At 32.7% G+C, this 24,709-nt stretch overlaps 1 protein-coding gene across 1 annotated transcript; it reads right to left on the bottom strand.

The window, feature by feature from the left end:
- Positions 1-14,922: 14,922 nt before the first annotated feature.
- Positions 14,923-18,126, bottom strand: LOC127795250 (AP2-like ethylene-responsive transcription factor AIL1). The gene is made up of 9 exons (XM_052326806.1): positions 17,861-18,126; positions 17,208-17,718; positions 16,969-17,051; positions 16,826-16,834; positions 16,642-16,730; positions 16,487-16,560; positions 16,275-16,325; positions 15,855-15,931; positions 14,923-15,746 (listed from the first exon to the last, which is right to left on the bottom strand). The coding sequence occupies exons 1-9, from the start codon at positions 18,042-18,044 to the stop codon at positions 15,340-15,342; spliced, it is 1,485 nt and encodes a 494-aa protein (XP_052182766.1). The 5' UTR covers positions 18,045-18,126; the 3' UTR covers positions 14,923-15,339.
- Positions 18,127-24,709: the final 6,583 nt, after the last annotated feature.

The following is a 24,709-nucleotide window of genomic DNA, read 5'->3' as shown; positions in this document are numbered from 1 at the left end:
GACATGAGTACTATTAAGGGGAAATGAATTTTACGCACTTAGATTGTCATAAAGACATAATAATTACCTAAAATAGAGAGGTGGAGAAAATAAATAAAAGGCACCATCATTGTTGATAGCGGATGGGGGGTTGTTTGTATAGGATAATTCTTATATTGCTCGACGTGAATAACATTATAGAATCGATAAATAAAGATATTCTTTGGTCTCTTGTATTTTAATATTTTTTTGGTGTTATAATTAATATTTTTTATTATTTTGATTGCACTTATATATTTATATTTTTGAGTTAATTTATTTTATATATTTTGACGTATAAAAAAATAGTTAAATTAATTTATTTTATTTTATATTTTCTTTACACACTAAAATATAGGAGTTAAATTAATTTAACTATATAAATAAAGAAATATAATCAAAACAACAAAAAGTTCAAATTATTATATAAAAAATGTTAAAATACAAGAATTAAATTAATTCAAACATATAGATTCATGACTATAATTGAAATAATAATTTTTTTAATAATTATAAAAATAAATAAAAATATAAATTTGACCATCCTAAAGGGACTTTGTGTAACGGCCCGCCTCCCGGAGCCCCTACCGCGGATAGAGGATCCGTGAGAGGGTCATTATAAAAATGATATCGAACAATGACGCACCTACAACACACACATAACCCTTTTTGAATTCATAATTTTTCTTTATTATAACATCTCATCATAATCTTTACAACCATTCATCACTTGGGCCCCACTTGGGCTTACATAACATACGACAAACTCTGAAAACATAAACATTAACCTTATTAAGACACGATGACACCCAGGATCTAGTTTTGGGAGAGCTCTGCACTGGCTACCATGACTTGACGGTTTGGACCCAAACCCCGATGAACACACCTGCGATCTCAGGATATGCTGACCTGGAATGATGTAAAACAAACATGAGTCGCGAGACTCAGCAAGCTCTAAAAAGAAAGGTTACGGGTTTAGGATATGACTCTTCCCATGACACCCCATGCAATTCATGTCAATGAAATCACGCCATGTCATGAGCTATACGTACCTTACTTCTACATGCATAACATAAAATAAACTGCACATAAGGAACCAGGGGCCCACATAAGTCAAACATTGGCACCCGGGTCCCACATACAAACCTGTTGTAGCCTAACATAGGCTACCATATCATCATTCTCTTAGACCAGCCTTTTCCTGACATGGTCGGCTTTTCCTGACATTCAACATTTGTCTTTTCCTGACACTTGTTACATACTTTTCCTGGTCCCATCATATTCTCATGTGTTCATCATATCATACATCACATAATCATATACTTCCGCGATCTTGGTCTTCCCTCGGGCCAACCCCGAGCTAATATCTAAGCCGAGCCGAAGCTCACATGAGTCGGTACTCCCGACACCTGGCACGGTACTCCCGTCCAGAATAACAGTAACATTAAAACCATGCAATGCAACACATAAGAAATGCAAGGGCTTCTGTAGCATAAACGTGATGACAAGGCCCCCATAAACCAAGCATCAGGCCCTGCTACGCCCACACATAAGAATTCACACATGCGACATGCTCTAAATGCATATGCTCATCTAGGGTACCCAAATTGGCTCTTGGACCAACCGGGTCATGCAAATGCTCATACATCCCATCACTCACAAAGCATGTCCCCACGTGAATGCAACCCAGCCCTTTGTAGCACACGCATCATGAAATGCACAAACCAAGGCGGGAATCTGGAGTACCAGCTCTTCTGGCCGTCTAGCGCTTATCGTAACAACCGATGACTGGCGCCCATACATCCAGCCATCAACTGCCACGACCCACGGTCAACAGTCAGTGGCTTTGTACCCATACCCTTAGACACACTTACTGACATTATTGACTTTATATCTTCCCAGCTTAACTTTACATAACATTTTTCCATAACTCATAACTCCTCATGTACATAACCACATAACATCGTAATACCATTCTTATTACTTTTCATTCACATAAAGTCATCTCAACATACATAATAAACTCTTTAACACATTTTCTTAATTCTAACCATAACCAATTTCTCTAAGAACCTAACCCCAACGGGTTCGGCATCATTCCCAAGGAAAGCGGAGCGATACGAAGCTCCGTGACGGTTGAAATAAAAGACGCCATGACATCATTACTTAGCTTATCCCATTAACAATAAACTTATTAATAAAATAAAAGTCGTAAAATGATTACTACGCGGATTATTATTATTTATGCGTAGAACCGAGTCAAGGTGAGGGAGGGTTTAGAGTATAAGAAACCTCAAAGACTTTTACGGGAAATAAATAACGTGAGAAGAGGGTTAAGAGCTTGCCTTTATGCGGCTATTTCTTGCCTTTCCTGACCTCCCACTGCGAAATAGCGTTTCCTGATAATTAATGAAATCATAAATTCCAATTATGTATTATCAACAAACATATACTCCACTTATATTTATTATTAAAACCATTCTCTTATATTCACGACCACACACAATTCACTGCTATCTCAACCATAACATATTTATCTACATATATATTCCTTTGCTTATCACCACATCAAGCCCAACTCAAGTACTGCTCACTTTCCACGATTAAATGGTCACCAAAATTCACCCTCCACATATATACATATACTTACACCCATGCTCATAGACAAAATATTATACACTCTCACGCCAGTGAATTTATATACCTACACACCAAACTTAATCACCCAAACTTAATAAAATTAAACTTATAATTAAATTCTAATCATACAAATTAATAATACATAATCATCTACTTACCAGAGTAATCAAATCACAATTAAACTTGACTAAATTTCCAACTTCTCCCAATTTTTCTCGCCCTTTCCAGCCTCAACGCGCCATTTTCTTCTTCCAGATGCTTCCTGCTCGCTCACTGATTTCCTCCCAACTTAATCTCAATTTTACCTTTAATTGAGGCAATTTAAAGTAGCTAAGTCGGCAGAAAAACATGGCCAATTTGGCCTTAAAAAGCGTGCAAAATAAGTGGGGCGGGGGAGCAGCCGCTTGGACGCGCCAGCGCGCGCCACGTGGTTGCGCAAGGGGCCTGTACTGGCGCCCCAAAACGGCGCCGTTTCAGCGCTCCCTTGCTGCCCAAAAATATTAACTCCTTCCCCAGCGCGCGCGCCAGCCCCTTGGCTCGATCCCGCGCCTCACGCCAGCACCAGCGCGCACGCGGCCACTGGGCTGGCTGCTTCCTTGGTAATAAAGACACACTTAATTAATTTTATAATGACTTCCTGTCACTTCCGAAAATCTACACTTAAACCCATAACTTCCAAAAACCTACACATACACCCCTAACTCTCATTTCCTTTATTGCACTTATACATCAAACATTCTAGAAATTCTCCCAATTTACTTTATTTTAATCTTTTCCTAAATATTCCTTAATAAATAATTATTTTCTCATAAATAAACATTTTACTTAATTCTCCAAATACCTAAACAATTTAATATTGCCTTTTAACCCACAAATATTTAACAATTATTAATTGCTCCGACCAAATTAGTAATCATTATTTATTTCCCAAATTTTGGGATATTACAATTCTCCCCTCCTTAATAGAATTTCGTCCTCGAAATTCGCATTCAATGTACTCAAACACCGAGGGTATTTGCCTCTTATGACTTCTTAACCTTATCGCAACAATCCTCAAACGTCACATAAACACTTACTAAAACTAGGAACTTAGGAAATTGGGCTCAAGTAGGATAGTTGGTAGACTAAAGGATACGGGCGACCGTTCGCGACTGGCCGACTGTTTCCTCACCGTCACTCGTCAACGCACTATACCTTCTTACCCCTGTTTTCCTTTCTACCATTAGTCCCATTCATTAAAATAGCGCTACCCTCACATTCCTTCACATATCATTTGGAAGCTAACTTAGCAACTTTCATCATCTGTACACAAACCCACATTTTATTCCGCACACATAATTTACATACGTTTACCACTTACTAACCACATATATTACACATACTTTCCTTTACTTAACCCCCTATTTTATAATGTTTCCCTACTACCCAAGATATCGCCTTCTTATGCAGCACTCCCTTCATCCCCTTTGGCTCGGGACGTCGCTTCATTCTCAAGGTCATCAAGGTCTTCATTGTCTCCTACGCTGGAACGGGCTGATTCCATACCCCGATCCTCACACTCCCATGCTGCTAATACAGAGGGTAGGTTCTTAGGGAATCGTCCAATTCCGGTCGGGTCTTCCCGGAACTTCCAACTAGGCTCCCAAAATTTTGCATGTCGCTCAAGAACTCGAATGAACTTGCCATACTGGAACAAAAGATTTACATCTTCCAAGAGCATTTCTGCTATGTGCTTCCAAAAGTCATTCATAAATTTCTTAGTAAATAAAACCTGTTTTTGAGATAGACCCCAGAATTGCTCATAGACTGTGGATCTGAATACTTGGTTAACCCGGCACAGATAACTGATTATCATTTCATCTTGATGCTGGGCACCTCCCATATGAGTGAGCAGCTCATGCTCCCAGCGGTGCCACAACAAATCCAGGGCTCCCAAGCCAGTGTCTGGTACTCTATGACTCGGCTCTCCAGGCTCCATAGTAATCTCCAATCTGCACACCATGTCATTTAACACATTATTAGAGAAAGAAACCATTCTTCCAAACCTAAGGGTTCTTATACTTTTCAGTCAAGACTAGCGCCTAATAGCTAAACATCCCTTAATCTTTACCCGATACCTATGCATACAGAACCGTATTATTTCCTAACTTACACATAAGGATAGGATCCTAACTACTCGACTAAAGACACGCTCCAAACCTTATTCGATCGTCCTATGTGTGTAGAGTCCCCTTCCTTACCTAACCTGGCTCTGATACCAAACTGTAACGGCCCGCCTCCCGGAGCCCCTACCGCGGATAGAGGATCCGTGAGAGGGTCATTATAAAAATGATATCGAACAATGACGCACCTACAACACACACATAACCCTTTTTGAATTCATAATTTTTCTTTATTATAACATCTCATCATAATCTTTACAACCATTCATCACTTGGGCCCCACTTGGGCTTACATAACATACGACAAACTCTGAAAACATAAACATTAACCTTATTAAGACACGATGACACCCAGGATCTAGTTTTGGGAGAGCTCTGCACTGGCTACCATGACTTGACGGTTTGGACCCAAACCCCGATGAACACACCTGCGATCTCAGGATATGCTGACCTGGAATGATGTAAAACAAACATGAGTCGCGAGACTCAGCAAGCTCTAAAAAGAAAGGTTACGGGTTTAGGATATGACTCTTCCCATGACACCCCATGCAATTCATGTCAATGAAATCACGCCATGTCATGAGCTATACGTACCTTACTTCTACATGCATAACATAAAATAAACTGCACATAAGGAACCAGGGGCCCACATAAGTCAAACATTGGCACCCGGGTCCCACATACAAACCTGTTGTAGCCTAACATAGGCTACCATATCATCATTCTCTTAGACCAGCCTTTTCCTGACATGGTCGGCTTTTCCTGACATTCAACATTTGTCTTTTCCTGACACTTGTTACATACTTTTCCTGGTCCCATCATATTCTCATGTGTTCATCATATCATACATCACATAATCATATACTTCCGCGATCTTGGTCTTCCCTCGGGCCAACCCCGAGCTAATATCTAAGCCGAGCCGAAGCTCACATGAGTCGGTACTCCCGACACCTGGCACGGTACTCCCGTCCAGAATAACAGTAACATTAAAACCATGCAATGCAACACATAAGAAATGCAAGGGCTTCTGTAGCATAAACGTGATGACAAGGCCCCCATAAACCAAGCATCAGGCCCTGCTACGCCCACACATAAGAATTCACACATGCGACATGCTCTAAATGCATATGCTCATCTAGGGTACCCAAATTGGCTCTTGGACCAACCGGGTCATGCAAATGCTCATACATCCCATCACTCACAAAGCATGTCCCCACGTGAATGCAACCCAGCCCTTTGTAGCACACGCATCATGAAATGCACAAACCAAGGCGGGAATCTGGAGTACCAGCTCTTCTGGCCGTCTAGCGCTTATCGTAACAACCGATGACTGGCGCCCATACATCCAGCCATCAACTGCCACGACCCACGGTCAACAGTCAGTGGCTTTGTACCCATACCCTTAGACACACTTACTGACATTATTGACTTTATATCTTCCCAGCTTAACTTTACATAACATTTTTCCATAACTCATAACTCCTCATGTACATAACCACATAACATCGTAATACCATTCTTATTACTTTTCATTCACATAAAGTCATCTCAACATACATAATAAACTCTTTAACACATTTTCTTAATTCTAACCATAACCAATTTCTCTAAGAACCTAACCCCAACGGGTTCGGCATCATTCCCAAGGAAAGCGGAGCGATACGAAGCTCCGTGACGGTTGAAATAAAAGACGCCATGACATCATTACTTAGCTTATCCCATTAACAATAAACTTATTAATAAAATAAAAGTCGTAAAATGATTACTACGCGGATTATTATTATTTATGCGTAGAACCGAGTCAAGGTGAGGGAGGGTTTAGAGTATAAGAAACCTCAAAGACTTTTACGGGAAATAAATAACGTGAGAAGAGGGTTAAGAGCTTGCCTTTATGCGGCTATTTCTTGCCTTTCCTGACCTCCCACTGCGAAATAGCGTTTCCTGATAATTAATGAAATCATAAATTCCAATTATGTATTATCAACAAACATATACTCCACTTATATTTATTATTAAAACCATTCTCTTATATTCACGACCACACACAATTCACTGCTATCTCAACCATAACATATTTATCTACATATATATTCCTTTGCTTATCACCACATCAAGCCCAACTCAAGTACTGCTCACTTTCCACGATTAAATGGTCACCAAAATTCACCCTCCACATATATACATATACTTACACCCATGCTCATAGACAAAATATTATACACTCTCACGCCAGTGAATTTATATACCTACACACCAAACTTAATCACCCAAACTTAATAAAATTAAACTTATAATTAAATTCTAATCATACAAATTAATAATACATAATCATCTACTTACCAGAGTAATCAAATCACAATTAAACTTGACTAAATTTCCAACTTCTCCCAATTTTTCTCGCCCTTTCCAGCCTCAACGCGCCATTTTCTTCTTCCAGATGCTTCCTGCTCGCTCACTGATTTCCTCCCAACTTAATCTCAATTTTACCTTTAATTGAGGCAATTTAAAGTAGCTAAGTCGGCAGAAAAACATGGCCAATTTGGCCTTAAAAAGCGTGCAAAATAAGTGGGGCGGGGGAGCAGCCGCTTGGACGCGCCAGCGCGCGCCACGTGGTTGCGCAAGGGGCCTGTACTGGCGCCCCAAAACGGCGCCGTTTCAGCGCTCCCTTGCTGCCCAAAAATATTAACTCCTTCCCCAGCGCGCGCGCCAGCCCCTTGGCTCGATCCCGCGCCTCACGCCAGCACCAGCGCGCACGCGGCCACTGGGCTGGCTGCTTCCTTGGTAATAAAGACACACTTAATTAATTTTATAATGACTTCCTGTCACTTCCGAAAATCTACACTTAAACCCATAACTTCCAAAAACCTACACATACACCCCTAACTCTCATTTCCTTTATTGCACTTATACATCAAACATTCTAGAAATTCTCCCAATTTACTTTATTTTAATCTTTTCCTAAATATTCCTTAATAAATAATTATTTTCTCATAAATAAACATTTTACTTAATTCTCCAAATACCTAAACAATTTAATATTACCTTTTAACCCACAAATATTTAACAATTATTAATTGCTCCGACCAAATTAGTAATCATTATTTATTTCCCAAATTTTGGGATATTACACTTTGGACAATATATAATCTTATATACTAAGATAAAACAAATATATTCCATATTCTTAATGTCACATAAATATGTAACACTGTAGGCAACGGCACTTAATTATTTTTAAGATTATGATAGCTAGGTCTATTATTTGTTGGACCAAAATGTCATGTCAAACTGTGTATTTTATTTTTATTTTATTAATCAAAATAAATATTAAGACAAAATTATCGATTTAGTAGAATGAAATTAAGATTTGTCTTATTTATTCACTATTATTTTTTTTATAAATAATAATATATTAAAAAAAAATCACAAAACGTCTACCACTTATAGCAGGACATATTTTGAGTAACCACAAAAAAACTAAATTAATTATAGGAAAACCATAAAAGAAAACCCTAAAAATAAAGTTAAAGGTGCCAACATATTCACATTAAAATAGCTAAGAAGCTGACACCATCAAATTAGGTCAATAATTAGCGGTCCTAAATCTTTGGAACTCTTTTGAGCAGGGCCGGCCCCGAGATTATAGGGGTCCTAAGCTAAATTTTTTATGGGGCCATTTACAACTATACTTAAAAATAAAATTAATATAAATAAAAAATTATCATATAAAATTCACAATATTTCACTTTAAATTTATTTTTTTAGTAGTTTTAGATGAAAAATTAATAATTACATTATTATAATTAATTTATTTTAACATATATTTTTCAATAGACATAATCGTCAATCCATTAGTGTAGATTCACTAATAAGAGAGAGATTACAAATATTGAAATACAAACATAAAATTAATTAGTAATTTAAGGGTTAATAAAAAAAATCAAAAGACATAACTGATAAATCACACAACGGGATGATGAGGACGAAAATGGAATCACAAAAGAGAATGCATAATTATGAAATCAATTGGATTGAAGACTTACACCTGTGCAAATTGATGGCAGATGCAGTGATAATAGATGGATAAAAAATTGAGAAGAAATGGAACTGAGGAAGACGATGGAGTCGCAACCATTGCCAGATGCATGGAAATAGTTGTAAGGGGAAGATTGAGATTAATTAAAAATGCATGGAATAGTTACGAGGGGATGGGTGCTATTACCAAATGCATAGAAATTGAATTGATTATTAATAAAAAAAGTTGAGAAATTGAGATTAATTAAAAATTATATTGATATTTATGAGATTAATTATTGATAAAAGAAATGTGAGAATTGAGATTAATTAAAAATTTACAATGATTTAAAAAAGGCATAGCCCCTACGTCTCTTTTATTTTTAAATTTATTATTTTTAATTATTTTATTTTATTAATTAATTTAAAATTTAAAAATTAAAATAGGCATGTCCCCCTGCTGGCTTGAAAATGGGCATGGGCCCTAAGCTGTTGCCTAGGCAGTCTATGCCCAGGGCCGAGCCTGCTTTTGACGTTTCTCTATAGCATTTTTTTTTTTTTTAATTGGCATTTGAATTTAATAGGAAGATATCCTAAACTATTTATTTTATCCTCATTCTCTATGTCACCTCATTTACCCTTAATTTTAATATTCATATTTAACTCAATAATATCATTAGGGGTGATTTCATTTAAAATGTTAGAGTTGAGATAAATTTAAACTGAGTCTTTTAATTATTAAAAATTGTAAGAATGAACTATGATTATAAGTTTTAGGATCTATACGATTATATCAAAATTTGATAATTTATAACTTGTGATTTAATTAAAAACAATAATTATAACATAAACATAATTAAAATTAATTATGTGATTAACATTTAATTTGATTGAGAGCTTAGAAGCAGGTCGGGCAGGCGACGGAGGGAGCCTTGCGTGGCGCCGAATATGCCGGCAATCAGTCTGCGGTTTACAGTGTCTTGGAATGGGCAACACAGCCGTGTCGTTTTGCTAATGCCGCTCAGATAGGCTGCGGCTGGAGGTGGAGTCTGGCGACTATTTTTTGAGATTTTTTTCTTTACATCATTTCTTGTCACTCCTCTTTTTAATTTTAATAAAAAAATTAAATTATAAATAAAAATTTTATTTTATTAATAATGAGTCGAACCCATAATTTATTAATTTAAATCTTAATTTATCATAAACTAAATACTTAATTTGTGTTCCTAGAGTGTCTAGCGGCTATTCCTGTTGTCCCATGATCCCATTAATGAGCTCTATCCCCCACTCAAAATTAACCTTTGCTATTTCTTTAATTGAAACGTGACGTATTTCTACCATAATATGTTAATAAATAAATATAGGTAATTGAATTTCTAATACTATACAAATTATTTATAGAAAATAACATTGGATTAATATATAGAGTCCTTTCAACAATTAAAAAATATAATATTTAATTTTTTATGTGCAAAATATTAATATTTAATATTTTAATTATTAAAAATTATTATTTTAAATTCTTACAGTGACAGAATAGTAGTGCGTATATGAATATGCATATGAGTGACACACCATATAGATAACCAATTGACAATGTATGAATAGACTGACTAATTTAGTTGTGATTGCTCAATAATTAAAAAATCTTATGTTTGTTTCTTAATGTATACAAATATTAAGATTGTACATGATGTGTTACTTATGGAAAAAAACGGTTGCATATACGTGTTAACATTATGTTATGATAAGAACTTATAAAGTATCAATTTTAAATAATTGAAATACTAAATTTTAACATTTATATATTAAAAATTAAAAATTATATTTATTAATTATTAAATAAGAGCTTATATATTGAGTTTTTTAATTATAAAGTATCAATGTATGATGTTGGCCACCATGCCTATCCCCAAGATTGTTTTAAGGGTGAGACTCGACTCCATCAATCTCATTAATTCAGTCTAATTCGATTCTATTAAATTTATTTGGTTTAGTCTCAAATCAGATTGAATTTTTCGATCTATCTTTTAATCTGAATTATAATTTGAACACTCTCCTTGATAATAATATTTAATACGAATTCAAATTTAAAAACTTTGAGAGAAAAGGGAACAATAGACATTTGATTTGAAATCTTAAATTCTTGAGTGTAAGGTGAAAACTCTCACCTTAAAGGTTCTCCACACACTATTTTATGCACGTAGGATAGATTAATCACGATATAATATAACGCATCAGGTAGGAGATATAGTGTATGATGTCTATAAGGAGCCACTCCTACAGAAAAATAAAATTTCTATATTACGGCTCTCAAGACTTGAAACTACATCATTGAATATAATTTATGACTTAAGAACCAATTATGTCACGCCCGTGAAACTTGATATCTTAAATCCTAACCCTTAATAAATGGGAGAAGTTAAAAGAGAGGTGGGTTGGAAATTGGTGCAGCTTTGGTGCCATTTATGGCAGGCTATGTTATGAATGAAAGTCTAGAGGCTAAACTCATGCGCATGCCCAACCCCTCTCACCAAATGGGTATCTTTCAAACGCTTCCTTTTCTAATGTCTCCTCTTTCTTACTCATTCATTTTTTTTATCGAATTATTTAAATTAAATAAATTAATTTTTTTTAAAAAAATTGAATCTAATCAGTTAAATAATTATTTAAATGAAAAAATTAAAAAAATAAAAATAACTAAAAAATAACTAAATGTAAGTAGATAAAAGTAAATATGAGTGAACAAAATTTTGATTAAATCAACATAACTAAATCGAACCAACCAAGTGTAAACAGAAGTAATTGGTTTGATCATTTTGATTTTTTACAATAAAGAGATCAAATTAAACTGAAATAACAAAAAAAAAAACTTAAATTTAGAAACCAAATCGAATCGGTGTACAAATTGAATCAAACCAAATTGTCAATAAAGTATTATTTTAAAATATTTGTTATGTTTCTCGTTTAAAAAAATTAATAAGAACCATTGAGCATTTGATTGGTTCGGTATCTAAATAGATTGAAAGTTTTTTAAAATTCAAATAGAGCTAACTAAATAGTTGCTCAAATTAAAAAAAATAATCCTTCTGTTATGTTGAATAGCTTCTTCTGTGATTCTATAGAATTTACCATTATCTATTTTTTTATTTTATCAAAAATAATATTATTTTTTACATTCTAATCAGTTTGATTATTTTAATTTTTTAATGAAGAGACCCAACTAAATTAAAATAACCAAAAAATTCAAATTTAAAAATCAATCCGAACAAGATCTACAAATTAAATTGAACCGAATTAAATCGCCAACTTCGATAGTTTCAATTCGATTATTTCTGTTTGATCGAAATTTTGTTCAACCATACCGTTAAATAAGATCTAATTTTTTAAATAATTTCATCTGTATATTAAGATTTATTTTATTTAAATTTTTACATAAAAATATATTATTATAAATATTAAATATCACATAATAAATTGTTATTTAACTTTTTTTTTATATTTTTTTTAGATTACGCGCTATCACTCGCATTCTTACCGAACTTATTCTAGGATCATTATGAGGGAAATACATCAGGAATGCATCTGAGTGATTAAAATTTTTATTTATTTTTTTAAAATTATGTTCATTAACATTTATCGAGGATCATTTTAAAAAAATATAAATTTTTATTTTTTTCAAAAATCAATCCCACTGATATCCTCTTAACATGGCTTTACAACCCTTTTTTTTCTGTGCCACCCAAGGGGCAACTTTTTTTTAATATTTTTGCAAGTGGCCAGCACACTCTTAAAGAGCGGGGCCGGAGCCTGCAGTGAGATGGGGAGGCGCGTGAAGTTAATGAAAGGGCACGCAATTTAAGGCATCGCATTCATCTCATGGCAGCTGCTTGCTTGGATTCTCTTTCTCTCTCTAATTGTGGTCGAATGGCGGGCCCCACCGTTCTTTGACTTTCTCCTCTTCCTTCGTTGGTTTTATATGTATATAGCAATTTTTTTAAGTATACAAACAATTTAATTAAATAACTTAAAATATGATATATTTATTATTAATTAACATAATTATTTGAATATTAAAAATAAGATGTAAACTTTATCTAAAAACAATGTGTATTACCCATAAATTATTAGATAACACTAATTATTTTCTCATTTTTAGAATAATAATTAAATAATAATAAATATTATTATGTCCAATAAAATAGACTCAACCCCTAAAAAAGAGACCCAAACCCAAAACCCTATTGAAAGATGAAATTTAGAAAAACAAGTTAATGGGATATAAAGTCATTGGATGATTGATGAGAACCTTTCTCAATGTTTTCAAAAGATATTATTGAGTATACACACATTACTCGGCCACTATTATTCAAGGAATTATCGTGAGCCACCCAGATCTAAAAGCCTTTCTCCTCATTACATGAGTGGTCGTTTGAGGAGATTACAAATTCTGAGAAAATCTAGCCTTTAAACACTATTTATGCGAGACTATAAAGAGTATAGTCAATCATTCCTTTAATATCTTTGCCTATAAATCTAGAAAAGAGCCAAAAATACCCGACAAGGGTTATGACTCTCCCCCCACCTATTAATCTTTCCCTTTATAAATGAGAGACTCTTCCTCTAGCAAAAGTATGCTCACAGCTTTACTCAGACCAAAGCTCTACTTGCTTTGTGCAATCTACACTTTTATTTGAAAATTGACTTAAGTTTGAGAGAGTTTGCAAAGGAGATCACCCACACCCCTAACTGGTCCCAAATATTACACCAGAGACACTCTCTCATTGCAAATAAATTAATTATTGTATTTTAACAACAACAAATATAATTTATTTTTAAAAAACATGCATTTATTATATTTTTTTAATATTTAAATATTTTTTTGACTTATAATAAATGTATTGTATTTTGAATGATTTAATTGATAAGATCCAAAATCATTTTGATATTAAATGAACATACCTTATTTCTATATTTTTAACGATTAAATGATTAATATTACTCTAATTTATTCATTTCACAATTTTTCATAATTTTGTTTGGCAGGGTTTAATATTTAAATTTGACATTGCCGTTGGTATCGATAATATTAAAAAAATTACTCAATTTACACAATTTGACAAGTATTTTACTATCTGGGTATTTAAATATAGATGCAGATGCATAAAAAATTAATATAGATGATCAAGCAAAGCGTCAAAATTGAGTGTTTAAATAATTTTTTTATAATTTATTTTTTAAAATCATAAAAAAAGAGTTAAAAAACAATGAGATTGATATTTTATCCAAATAGATGGGCCAAGGCCCAAGGAGAAAGCGGTGCATTTGGTCTGCCCAATCAAATAAAATTTCATTATCAAAAAATTAAACCACAGGAATACAAAATAATATAAATTAAATTATAAAAATTATTTATAAAAATAATACAAACTAAAAAAGAAAAGAAAAGAAAATTCATTGAACAGAAATGTTATATTTAATGTCCCCTAAAAAATTAAAAATTTCTCTCTTTTTTTTTTTTTAGGGTTGATGATTCAGGTGTCCAAAATTCACGCGTCTAGACATGGAGGAGACTGGCCTTTCCCCGCTGATCCTGCCTTCGAGTAAATCAGATGCAGTTGCAAGAATATATACTCTCAAACGAATACATTTAGAGAAAAAATATTAGGTTGTACGAAAAACGAATACGATATGAAAATAAAACGAAAAAACAACATTTTTAAAAAGGTAGAAAATGAAAATGCGTAAATAAAAAAATATAGGGGTAGTATAATTTTTAATTTAGAAAATTTTGAATTAGAGATAAAATTAATTTTTTCTGTCACTAATATATTCGTAAACGAAAATGCGTTTTTAATATTTTTTTAATATTAACAGCCTTTAAATGTTTTTAAAATTACATAAATAGGTCATAAACATTTTTTTTTTGTATTTCTTGATATTCAAAAAACTTCAAAACGATACTTCTAAAACGTTTTTTGCGCATAATAAGGGAGAGAAGAACAAAAGTCGAATAGAGTGCTCAAACATAATAGACTTGAGATATAATATCAATTTCGTGTACTCAATTTAGTCTTCCATAGTAAGAATTTTAAGAATCTCAATCTTGATTCAATTTGAATCTAAGGAACACTCTTAGTCTAGCTAGGTAGGTATGCAATTTTTTTTTTTTTTCTCAAACTCAAACAATTACTAAAAGCATTAAGCAATTGAAGGAGGGTTATTAGCATTATAAATCCATTAAATTCTACTACAAGCAACAAAAGACTACCAAGACTTGTATAGTGTTTGGACTCACAAAACTCGAACTCGAGACTGCACTCACTGACAATTGCTGCCAGACATGATTGGTGTCATCAAATTGAAGCTTTTTGCATGAAGAACATGAATGGAATGGAATGGAAAAACAACTGTTTAACACAAGAGAGAGAGAGAGAGAGAGAGAGAGAGAGAGAGTGAATGCAAAACGAAACCAAGATTGACGCTTCTCTTCCACTGCTTAATTTCATCTCCATACTTGGCAACCGGCTTGCAGGGCAAAGAAAGCCTCGTCGCTCTCCAAACCCGCCGCCGAGTGTTTCGGGCTGGACGAATTCTCCGGCGGTGGATCATGCTCGTCGGAGCTCCCGCTCCAGACCATGTCAGCCACAAGGTGGTGGTGATCATCCGACGACGGCACGGCCAGAAGAAGCTGAGGCGAAGCTGACGAGGCGCAAGAATTGCAGTCCTCCACTGAAGCCGGAGCCGATGAGTCCTTGGACGAGCGCTTGGCGAGGTCGCCGCCGATGAGGGTGGAGCTGGAGCAGATCCTCTTCACGTCGTACCGGCTGATGTCGAAATTGGTCACGGCGCCGGTGCCCCGGAATTTGATTGCCGCAATGTCGTATGCTTCCGCAGCTTCCTCTTGCGTGCCTGATGATCACCCAATATTCATAGCCCCAAACTTTCCCGGAAAATGTTTGATGCCACCGGGAAAATAAACCAAATCGAAATCATCAAACAAAATTAAAATGAACGTACTGAATGTGCCAAGGTACAAGTCCTTGTTGCCTGCAACCCTTCCTATTCGAGCTTGCCACCTCCCATGCTGGTGATGCCTACCCATAATAATAATAACAAACAGCAACAAAATCATCCATATGACATGATTAAGTCGCAACAAAACCATATTTTTAATTATCATTTAAGATTAATTTATAAATTCACTTGAGTGATGCAATAAGAATGGGTAGACATTAATATTGGGAAGAAAACATTAAATAGAGCTGTATGGGTCATAGGATCGCATGCACATGATTACATGAATGTATGAAAATGTTTTGCCTATTATTGCCTGACGATATATATATATATATATATATAATTGCAAAGGCTGCAAAAGACGCAGTAAATAACGGAGACTTTATCACAAAAGTTGGTCGTCGTCTTGCAGCCACCAACCTCGTCACTCCTCTGTAAACAGATGCCCCTCTTGAAAACCCACTGCTTTTCCTGCTCACACATTAACTCACACTGCTTAGATTAATTCCCATTAACCATAATTAATCAAGAAGACAAATTAATTAATACCCAGAAAATATTAATTAGCTAGCTTAGTTACAGGTAATTAAGGGTGTGTGTGTGTGTGTATAGATGTGTAGATGTATAGATACCTTCTTAACATGGCGACGAACTCTTGCCTGGTCATGTTCTTCATTTCCTCGAGCTCCTTCTCGTAGGCGCTTAGCTGATTAAATGCATAAAATTAAGCAGCTTTTCCAACTCGATTAGTTTAAAGAGATGGGAATCTTTTGATTAATTCACTTACAGGGAAGTTTGTATGGGTGGTTGGACCCCAGTACTTCAAAGCGGCCAAATCATAGGCTCGTGCTGCCTTCTCTTCCTTATCATAGCCACCTGATTAATTCATATGTAATCAGCATTTGATCAAATCTCGAAAGTCTTAGTTAACCCATAACATATATATAAATGGATTCCAAAGGTTCGTTTACCTAAGTAAACTGCTTCATTTAGTTGCAGGCCCCCCACAAGTTGCAGGAAATATATATGCATTGGTTAGTATGTTGTTGGAGAGAGTAAATTAAGAAGAATGTAATTAGTAAAAGCTTTGTTAATTAATCATCTTTTTAATCACCTTGCCTTCCTTTCCTCGTTTGTCCCTCTTTTCTGCAACTGTTGTCCCATAAATGGGCTTCGTATCTTCCTGTCCAGCGATGCCTGAACACTCCAAGAAAATTATGTTAATTAACCAAGAATCTTCAGATTTTCCGAACAAAATTATAAGATGAAATCAAACCCATAATTTGTCTTCCTTTAATTTCTATATTGTTCTTCTATCTTGATTAATTAATCAGTATATATATTGATTATCACCTTGTTACACCTCGATACTGAGAAGTTCTTTGCCCAAATGTATCGATTGATTTCCGAGGCACAGGTTCTCTGCCAGCCGACTTCATGGCCAGCCGCTTCCGGCCATCGGCCGCCGGAGAAGGCGAAGCCGCCGGCTGCGAGCTGGGGGTCATGGCGAGCGATAAGGCCGAAGACTTCTCGCCGGCAAATGGAGCTCCTCGCAGCCAAGACTTGAAGCCGGCTGCCGAAGTTGCACCGTCGAACGGCACATGGAACATGGCGTCCCCATCGCCGGAGTTTGGATCGCAGCTCTGTAACTGATTGGCAGCCATAATGGCTTGTGGGTTTTCACCGAAATCGTAGGGCTGGATCTCCTCTATCTCGCCATTGGGGCTGTAGAAATTAGGCGGCGCGTTCACGTTAATTCTGCCTTGCTGGGAATCGCAGTAAAGCTTGGATCCATCGCAGCCCAGGAAATCTTCGAACTTGGGATTAGGCTTCTCCATTGCCATATTCTCGTATTTGTTCCACTCTGCAAATCACGGAAACACTGTTCCTCCTCAATAAAATCAAATTCATTCGTCGGAGAAGAAAAAGAATAAATTTTTACGAGCAAGCAAGGATGATCAAGAGGATAAGGATTGTTAATTTGTAATACACACATATACGATTACCATGGGCAAGGAAAGGAGGCCTGAAAGAATCAACGAGGCAGAGCGAGCCATCGGAGCGCAAAGGCATGTCGGAGGAGAGATGAGGATCGTCTTCTCCGGCAAACTGGCCTTCGTGATCGTGATCGTGATCGTTCACAGCTCTCAGGTGATGAGGAGTTAATGAAAAACCCAACCAGTGGCTCATTCTTTCTCTCTCCGCGTTTCCCTAAAACCCTTCTCTGTAATTCAAAAATCGCCTCTCTCACTCTCACTCTCTCTCTGCCTGCTCAAACTTCAAAGATGGATGGACGGACAGTTATTTATTAGCATATTAAGATACTCTCACTATGTCTTTTTGACACTATTTTTACCATTTTTTGTGTGATTATTATTATTTTTATTATTTTAATTATATTATCGAATCTATATTTTTAAAATATTTTAATTTTTTATTATGTGACAATTTAAATTTTTCGTTATAATTTTTTAAGTTAATTCAACTCCTTTATTTTGACATATAAAAAAAATTAAATTAAATTATCTTACTTTATCTTTTTCTTTTTTTACACATTAAAGTTTAGAGTTTAAATAAAATACAAATATAAGGGTGTAATCGAAATAATAAAAAATTTAAATTAACATAAAAAAATTAGAGTACAAGGTTAAATTGATTTAAAAATACAGATAGATGTAATTAAAATAATAAAAAATTTAAATAATCACTTAAAAAAATATAAAAATATAAGAACAAAAATACGAGTTTGGCCTTATGTATTTAAAGTAATTTATAAATTATTAAAATAAAATTAAGAATATTAATTAGTCAAGTTTAAAAAATAAATAAATTAATGATATTGCAACCGAACCCTAACAAAAGTATTGTCCATTTAGGGGGCGTTTGTTAATCAAGATATGGGATGGAAAAATCAAGATATGGGATGCATCTCAGACTTCTATCTTTTCTAACATGTTTGTTAAGTTTATCTGAAAATTCTTAAAAAAAAGCATTAATGACCCCTTATCTTGATCTTTCAATATATGCTTATCTCTTCTCCCTCAAGATAAGCATATCTTGATCTTTATAGATAAGAAAAAAAAGACATTTGTGTCCTTTAGTATATTTTAAAAAATTTAACTAACAGATTGATAAAAATCTTAGAATACTTTTCAAATTTATTTTGATCATTCTATATCTAGATTCGAAATGCATTTTAACCTTATCTTCTCATTTTAACAAACGTCCCTTAAGTAGGTAACTTTTGGGTGCAAATGAACCATATAGTGTAAAATTAATTTCATGGTGAATTGACAATTTTAAGAAATGAATAAGATGATTTGGTTTGATTTTTAATTTTCAGTAACTGTCAAATCAATTGTCGGAAGCAAGTTATGATTTTTTTTGTTATTATTAAAATATAATAATAAATTTTTAATCTGGAAGATACAAATGACTATTTTGGTGATGAGTGACTCTCATGTGAGTGCCTTGTAGATGATTTTTTTGCAAATAAGATTATCTTGCAAGACGAAAAAATCTATCTTGCGAAGGTGACGGGCAGAGCTTGCAATAAGTCGAACTACTCGTGAGCTAACTCAAGACTCGATTCTATAATTGGCTCAATTAATTAACTCCTGATACAAATGAGTTAAGTTTGAACTCAAATATTTGGCTCATTTAATAAATGAGTCGAATTTGAGCTACCATCAGCTTGACTCATTTGGCTTACGAGTCAGCTCAATATACTTATATATATTAATTTTAAAAATTTATTAAATAAAAAAATATTTATTATTTAATACTCAATAATATAAATATATATTATTATTATATATATATCACATTAGTTAAGTTTCGAGCTGAGCCGAGCTAGCTCATAGTCATCATCGAGTCGGTCTTGAGCTCAAAAAATCAGATCATATCGAATTCAAGTCGAACTATGAGTCAAGCTAAAATTAATCGATTTGAACTCGAGTTAGGCCTATCTCAGCTTATTGTGAGCCTTAGTGATGGGTGAACATACCAAGAGTAAGTATCTTGTGACTATCTTTTAACACGAGAGAGTGTCCCTTGAGGTGATGTTCGAGTAATTGCAAATTCATTCCTTAGTTTTTTTTTTTTTTATTGAGTTTCTCACATATGGCCCCAATTATTGTATTTGAGTAACAATCTATCATCTAATTTTTTAAATCACTTTCTAACAAAAATAGTATATTTTCTATTTTTCTTATTAATTATTACTAACTGTTCAAATTAAAATTATATATTCTCAAACCTTGGAGTTATAATTTGAGAATATATAATTTGAGCGGTTTCAAGTTTCAACCATACAATGGTTTGCTTATTATTTAGAAGATAAATAAATTGTTAGTTATAACTTAATTTAAATGAAATATTTTAAGTTACTTAAACCGATCAAATTCACAATTAACGAAAATTATAAAATTGGAGACGAACTAAATGGATCTGATTATGATTATTGAAAATGTTATTTTGGACATTTATGACATTTTTAGTGATATTGGTCAAAATTTAAACTTAAAAAATCATAGCTTTGCTTATAATTTAGAATATAAATAAATTGTTAATAATAATTTAATTTAGATAATAATTTTAAACCGTCATGTACACAAACAAAGAAAAGTATAAATTTGGCAATGAAATAAATAGATGTGATGATTTATGATGCATGAAAACGTGTTAGGAGCATCATTTCGACGTTTCCAAAATATTTCATTTCTCGAAACAACAGAAAAGACAAAAAAAATATTTTTAACCTTTTTTTTTATAATTTTAGGAACGTTTTGGAGACATTTTATAATATTAGACAAAAATTGAAAACACCTGTCTAATTTAAAAATCCATTTTCACCCATGAAGATATTAGAGATGGAATTTTATCAGGTTAAAGATGGAAAAAAACTCAAAATTTTTAAATTTATTGTTTGTTTTCAAAAGTGAGTAAAATTTTAAATTTATTATTCTTATTATGTTTAATTATTTTTTAAATTTATTATCTATTTTTAAAATTTATATTTATATTTATTTAAATGTATTATAGAATTTATATTTATTTTTTGATTAAATAACTATTTTTTATAATTTTTAGATTGAAAATTATATTTATAAAAATACCTTTATATTTTATTTTTACATATTTTTTCTTATTTTTATTTCTTATTTTTTAAAAAATATTATTTTTTATTTTCATTTTTTGTTTCACTCAAATAAAGATATTTATTAATATATTATATATTTAAATTAATATAACATAATATATAATATATTAATATATATATATAAATATCACAAATGAAGGCATAAAGACAATGCATCGTTTATCGTGCCGCGTCCGCCTGCCTTTCATTTCTTCTGTCTGTCTTCTCTGCGTTCTCTGTTCTCTGCAGCACCCAGCAGGGGAGGGGGGGAGAGAGATGAAATCCGAATACCATGCGTCTCCCGCGTGCGACTGCCTTCTGATCTGAGCCGTTCGATTGTGGGCAATTGACGTCATAGGACAGCTTAAACGGGCAGGCCCAAACGGCCCGCGGGCTTGCACGGTTTTGCGGGCTTCAGAAATAATAAAAAATACGGGCTGGGTTGGATACACTTTAAACTTTAGTTTTTTTAACATTTAAATTTACTTAATTAATTTATTAAATTACCCACAATACCCTCTCAAGTGTCGTCGCTAACATTAAAAAGTTTAAGAATTAATTAGATAAATTTTAAAATTTAAAGGTGGCTAAGCTAAATGACCAAAATTTAAAGAGCCTCTAATTTTCTTTTTCTTTCACAATTATCTTTTTTTTTTTTTTTGTTAGTTTATTCCCCACGCAACTACAAATTGGGTTAGGGTTAAATTTAAGTAACATATCAAATTGGTCATAAAATTTTAAAATGAGTCGAATAAGTAATTGAATTTTGATAAATAGGGTAAACATTAGCTAACTTTTTGTTTTAACTCTATTAGACACAATCAACATTTAACTAATGTGGCCTCATTTATGAAAGTTTAGTCGCTTATTTAATACCTTTTAAAATTTATTGGCCAATTTGTCATTTTATTATTTTTTTCAAAAAAAATCATTTTTAAAATTTCAAATAATTAGTTTTTACCCATTTTTATATGAGAATATTAACGATCAAGAGTTTCAATCTATGCTGACAAAAAAATTAGGAAAAAGATTCTTAGATGATAAAAAGAGATTCACTCTTATGCACTAAGTTTTTGAATAAATTCTTATGTAAATTTATAAATATTTTAACTCTAATATCAAAGAAATTTTTTAATTAACTTAGCAACAACATAATAAATTCAGTCTTGGTGTTTTTTAAGTGCCTATTATCTCTTATGTCTTAACTAATTTTTTTTTTTTACAAAATAAAAATAGCTTTTGTCGTCACGATTAGCAAAATCTAAAAAAAGAAAAGTAAGAAGCGATCCCATTTGTAAAAATTTGGTGGTATATTTGGCCATTTTTGAAGTTTAGCGGTCAATTTAGCTCCTAGGTCAAAATAAAGGATCAATTTGACATTTTGCCATTTTAGAGATAATTTTTTTTGAAATAATAAATTGTCAAATTGGCCGCTAAACTTTAAAATGGGTTAAATAAGGTATTGAATTTTCATAAATGAGGCTGAGTTATTGTTGCGTTAAAACACAAAGTTGATAGTTGGCTAACATGCATGGGCCTGTTAATGAAAGTTAAGTTGCAATTTGGCACTTTGTCCCTAAATTTAACCAAACTAGTAGGGCTTTCAAAGGGTTAAAAAAGAGAGAAAAATTTAAGGATACGTGATAATAGGGAAATTCTATTCACAGCGAGAGTTTTACTCTTCGCAGCTTTTTCCTGCCAAAATTTTTCATCATTTTTCAAAAATCCTATTTTACCCTTCTGTCACTCTATCATATCATCTTCCTTCCCTTTTTACTCTGCACAGTCACTCTATCTCTCTTTCTCTCTCGTTATACCCATTTTTTTCTCTTTCACACCCATCTCTCAATCTCTCTTTCCCAATGAGTACACACATAAATATGTATATATATATACAAACACACACACACAGAGATAATTTATTATAATAAAATAAAATTAAAAAAATATAAATAAATAAATTATTTTTAAATATCTATATTTTAAATAATTATAAATTAACTAATTATAAATTTTTTAACTAATTTTAAATTTTAAATTACCGTGAGTTAAATTTTTTATACTCAAAAAAATTTAAAATTAGTTAATTTATCTTATTAAATTACTTAAAGATATATATACTTAAAATTAGTTATTCAATCAACTAATTTAATAAGATATATATCTTTAAAAATTAGTTGAATTTATTTAAAGATATATGTATCTTTTTAAAAATAATTTATTAAATAAATTCAACTAATTTATTTTTAAAAAGAATTAACTAATTTATTTATTAAATAAATTCAACTAATAAGATATATATATCTTTTTTAAAAAAAATAATTTATTTATATTTATATTTTTTATTATAATAAAAAATTAATTAAAAAAAAACTTTCCCAAAAGCCAACTTTCAGGAAACACTGGGTTCCCGAAAGTTGGCTTTCGGGGAATATTTTGATAGTCAAAAAAAATTTAAAATTAGTTATTTTATTTTATTAAATTACTTAAAAATACATATACTTAAAATTAGTTATTCAATCAACTAATTTAATAAGATATATATCTTTAAAAATTAATTGAATTTATTTAAAGATATATGTATCTTTTTAAAAATAATTTATTAAATAAATTCAACTAATTTATTTTTTTAAAAAATTAACTAATTTAATTTATTTAAAGATGGATGTATCTTTTTAAAAGAATTACCTAATTTATTTATTAAATAAATTCAATTAATAAGATATATGTATCTTTTCAAAAAAAAAAATATTTATTTTATTATAATAAAAAAGTAATTAAAATAAAACAAAACTTCCCCGAAAGCTGGGGGTCATGAATGCCCCCGAAAGCTAGCTTTCGGGGAACCCAGTGTGCCCCGACCTCCAGCTTTTGGGGAACCCAGCATTCCCCTAAAGCTGGGGGTCAGAAACGCCCCCTAAAGCCAGCTTTCGGGGAACCCAGCATTCCCCGACCCTCAGCTTTCGGGGAACCCAGTGTTCCCCGACCCCCAACACCTCTAAAACTCTCTGAAACTTGGGTTTCGGAGGCGCTCCACGCCTTCAAACTCTAGAGTTCGTAGGCATGGGATGCCTCCGAACCCTAGGGTTCGGAGGCTTTAATTTTTTTATATTTTATTTCTTATACAAATATTTGAAAAACTTAATTTTTAATTAAAGAGTGCTAATTAACATTTTTTTATACTTAATTTTTTATTTAAGTATTGCACTAGAATAATTTAATTTTTAATACAAACAAATACATATTTTTTACTTAATTTTTTTAATCTAATAATGGATTTGTAGTTCCCCGAACTCCATGGTTCGGGGAACATATGTTTTATTTTTTTATATTTTATATTTTATATAATTGTATTAACATATTTTTTATATAACATATTTTATATTAACATATTTTTTTATATAAGTATTGGGCTTGAATAATTCAATTTTTTTAAAAAATAAATACATATTTCTTCCTGAATTTTATTTAATATCATATTGTCGAACTCTAGAATTCGGGAAACACCATGTTTCCCGAACTCCAGGATTCGGGGAATTTGGAATTCCCCAAACTCTAGCATTCAAGGAAGGCTAGCGTTCCCGAATGCCAGGTAGCCATTCACAAACATTCATCTCTTTAACATCTTCAAATCTCAACAATTTTGATTCACAAATACAAGCTTCACGAGATACAAATACAAGCTTCACTAGACACAAAAAATAGATGAAAATAA

The sequence above is a fragment of the Diospyros lotus genome, chromosome 2, assembly GCF_014633365.1.
Source record: "Diospyros lotus cultivar Yz01 chromosome 2, ASM1463336v1, whole genome shotgun sequence".
Classification (NCBI taxonomy): Eukaryota; Viridiplantae; Streptophyta; class Magnoliopsida; order Ericales; family Ebenaceae; genus Diospyros; species Diospyros lotus.
This window is presented reverse-complemented; position numbering and strand designations above follow the sequence as displayed.

Bases quoted from the DNA above. Each gene is read 5' to 3' on its own strand.
- LOC127795250 (XM_052326806.1), bottom strand. From the start codon at position 18,044: ATGAGCCACTGGTTGGGTTTTTCATTAACTCCTCATCACCTGAGAGCT. The intron at 17,719-17,860 runs GTAATCGTATAT...CGTGATTTGCAG, and splicing joins GCCTCCTTTCCTTGCCCATG to AGTGGAACAAATACGAGAAT. The intron at 17,052-17,207 runs GTGATAATCAAT...TGGAGTGTTCAG, and splicing joins CAGTATCGAGGTGTAACAAG to GCATCGCTGGACAGGAAGAT.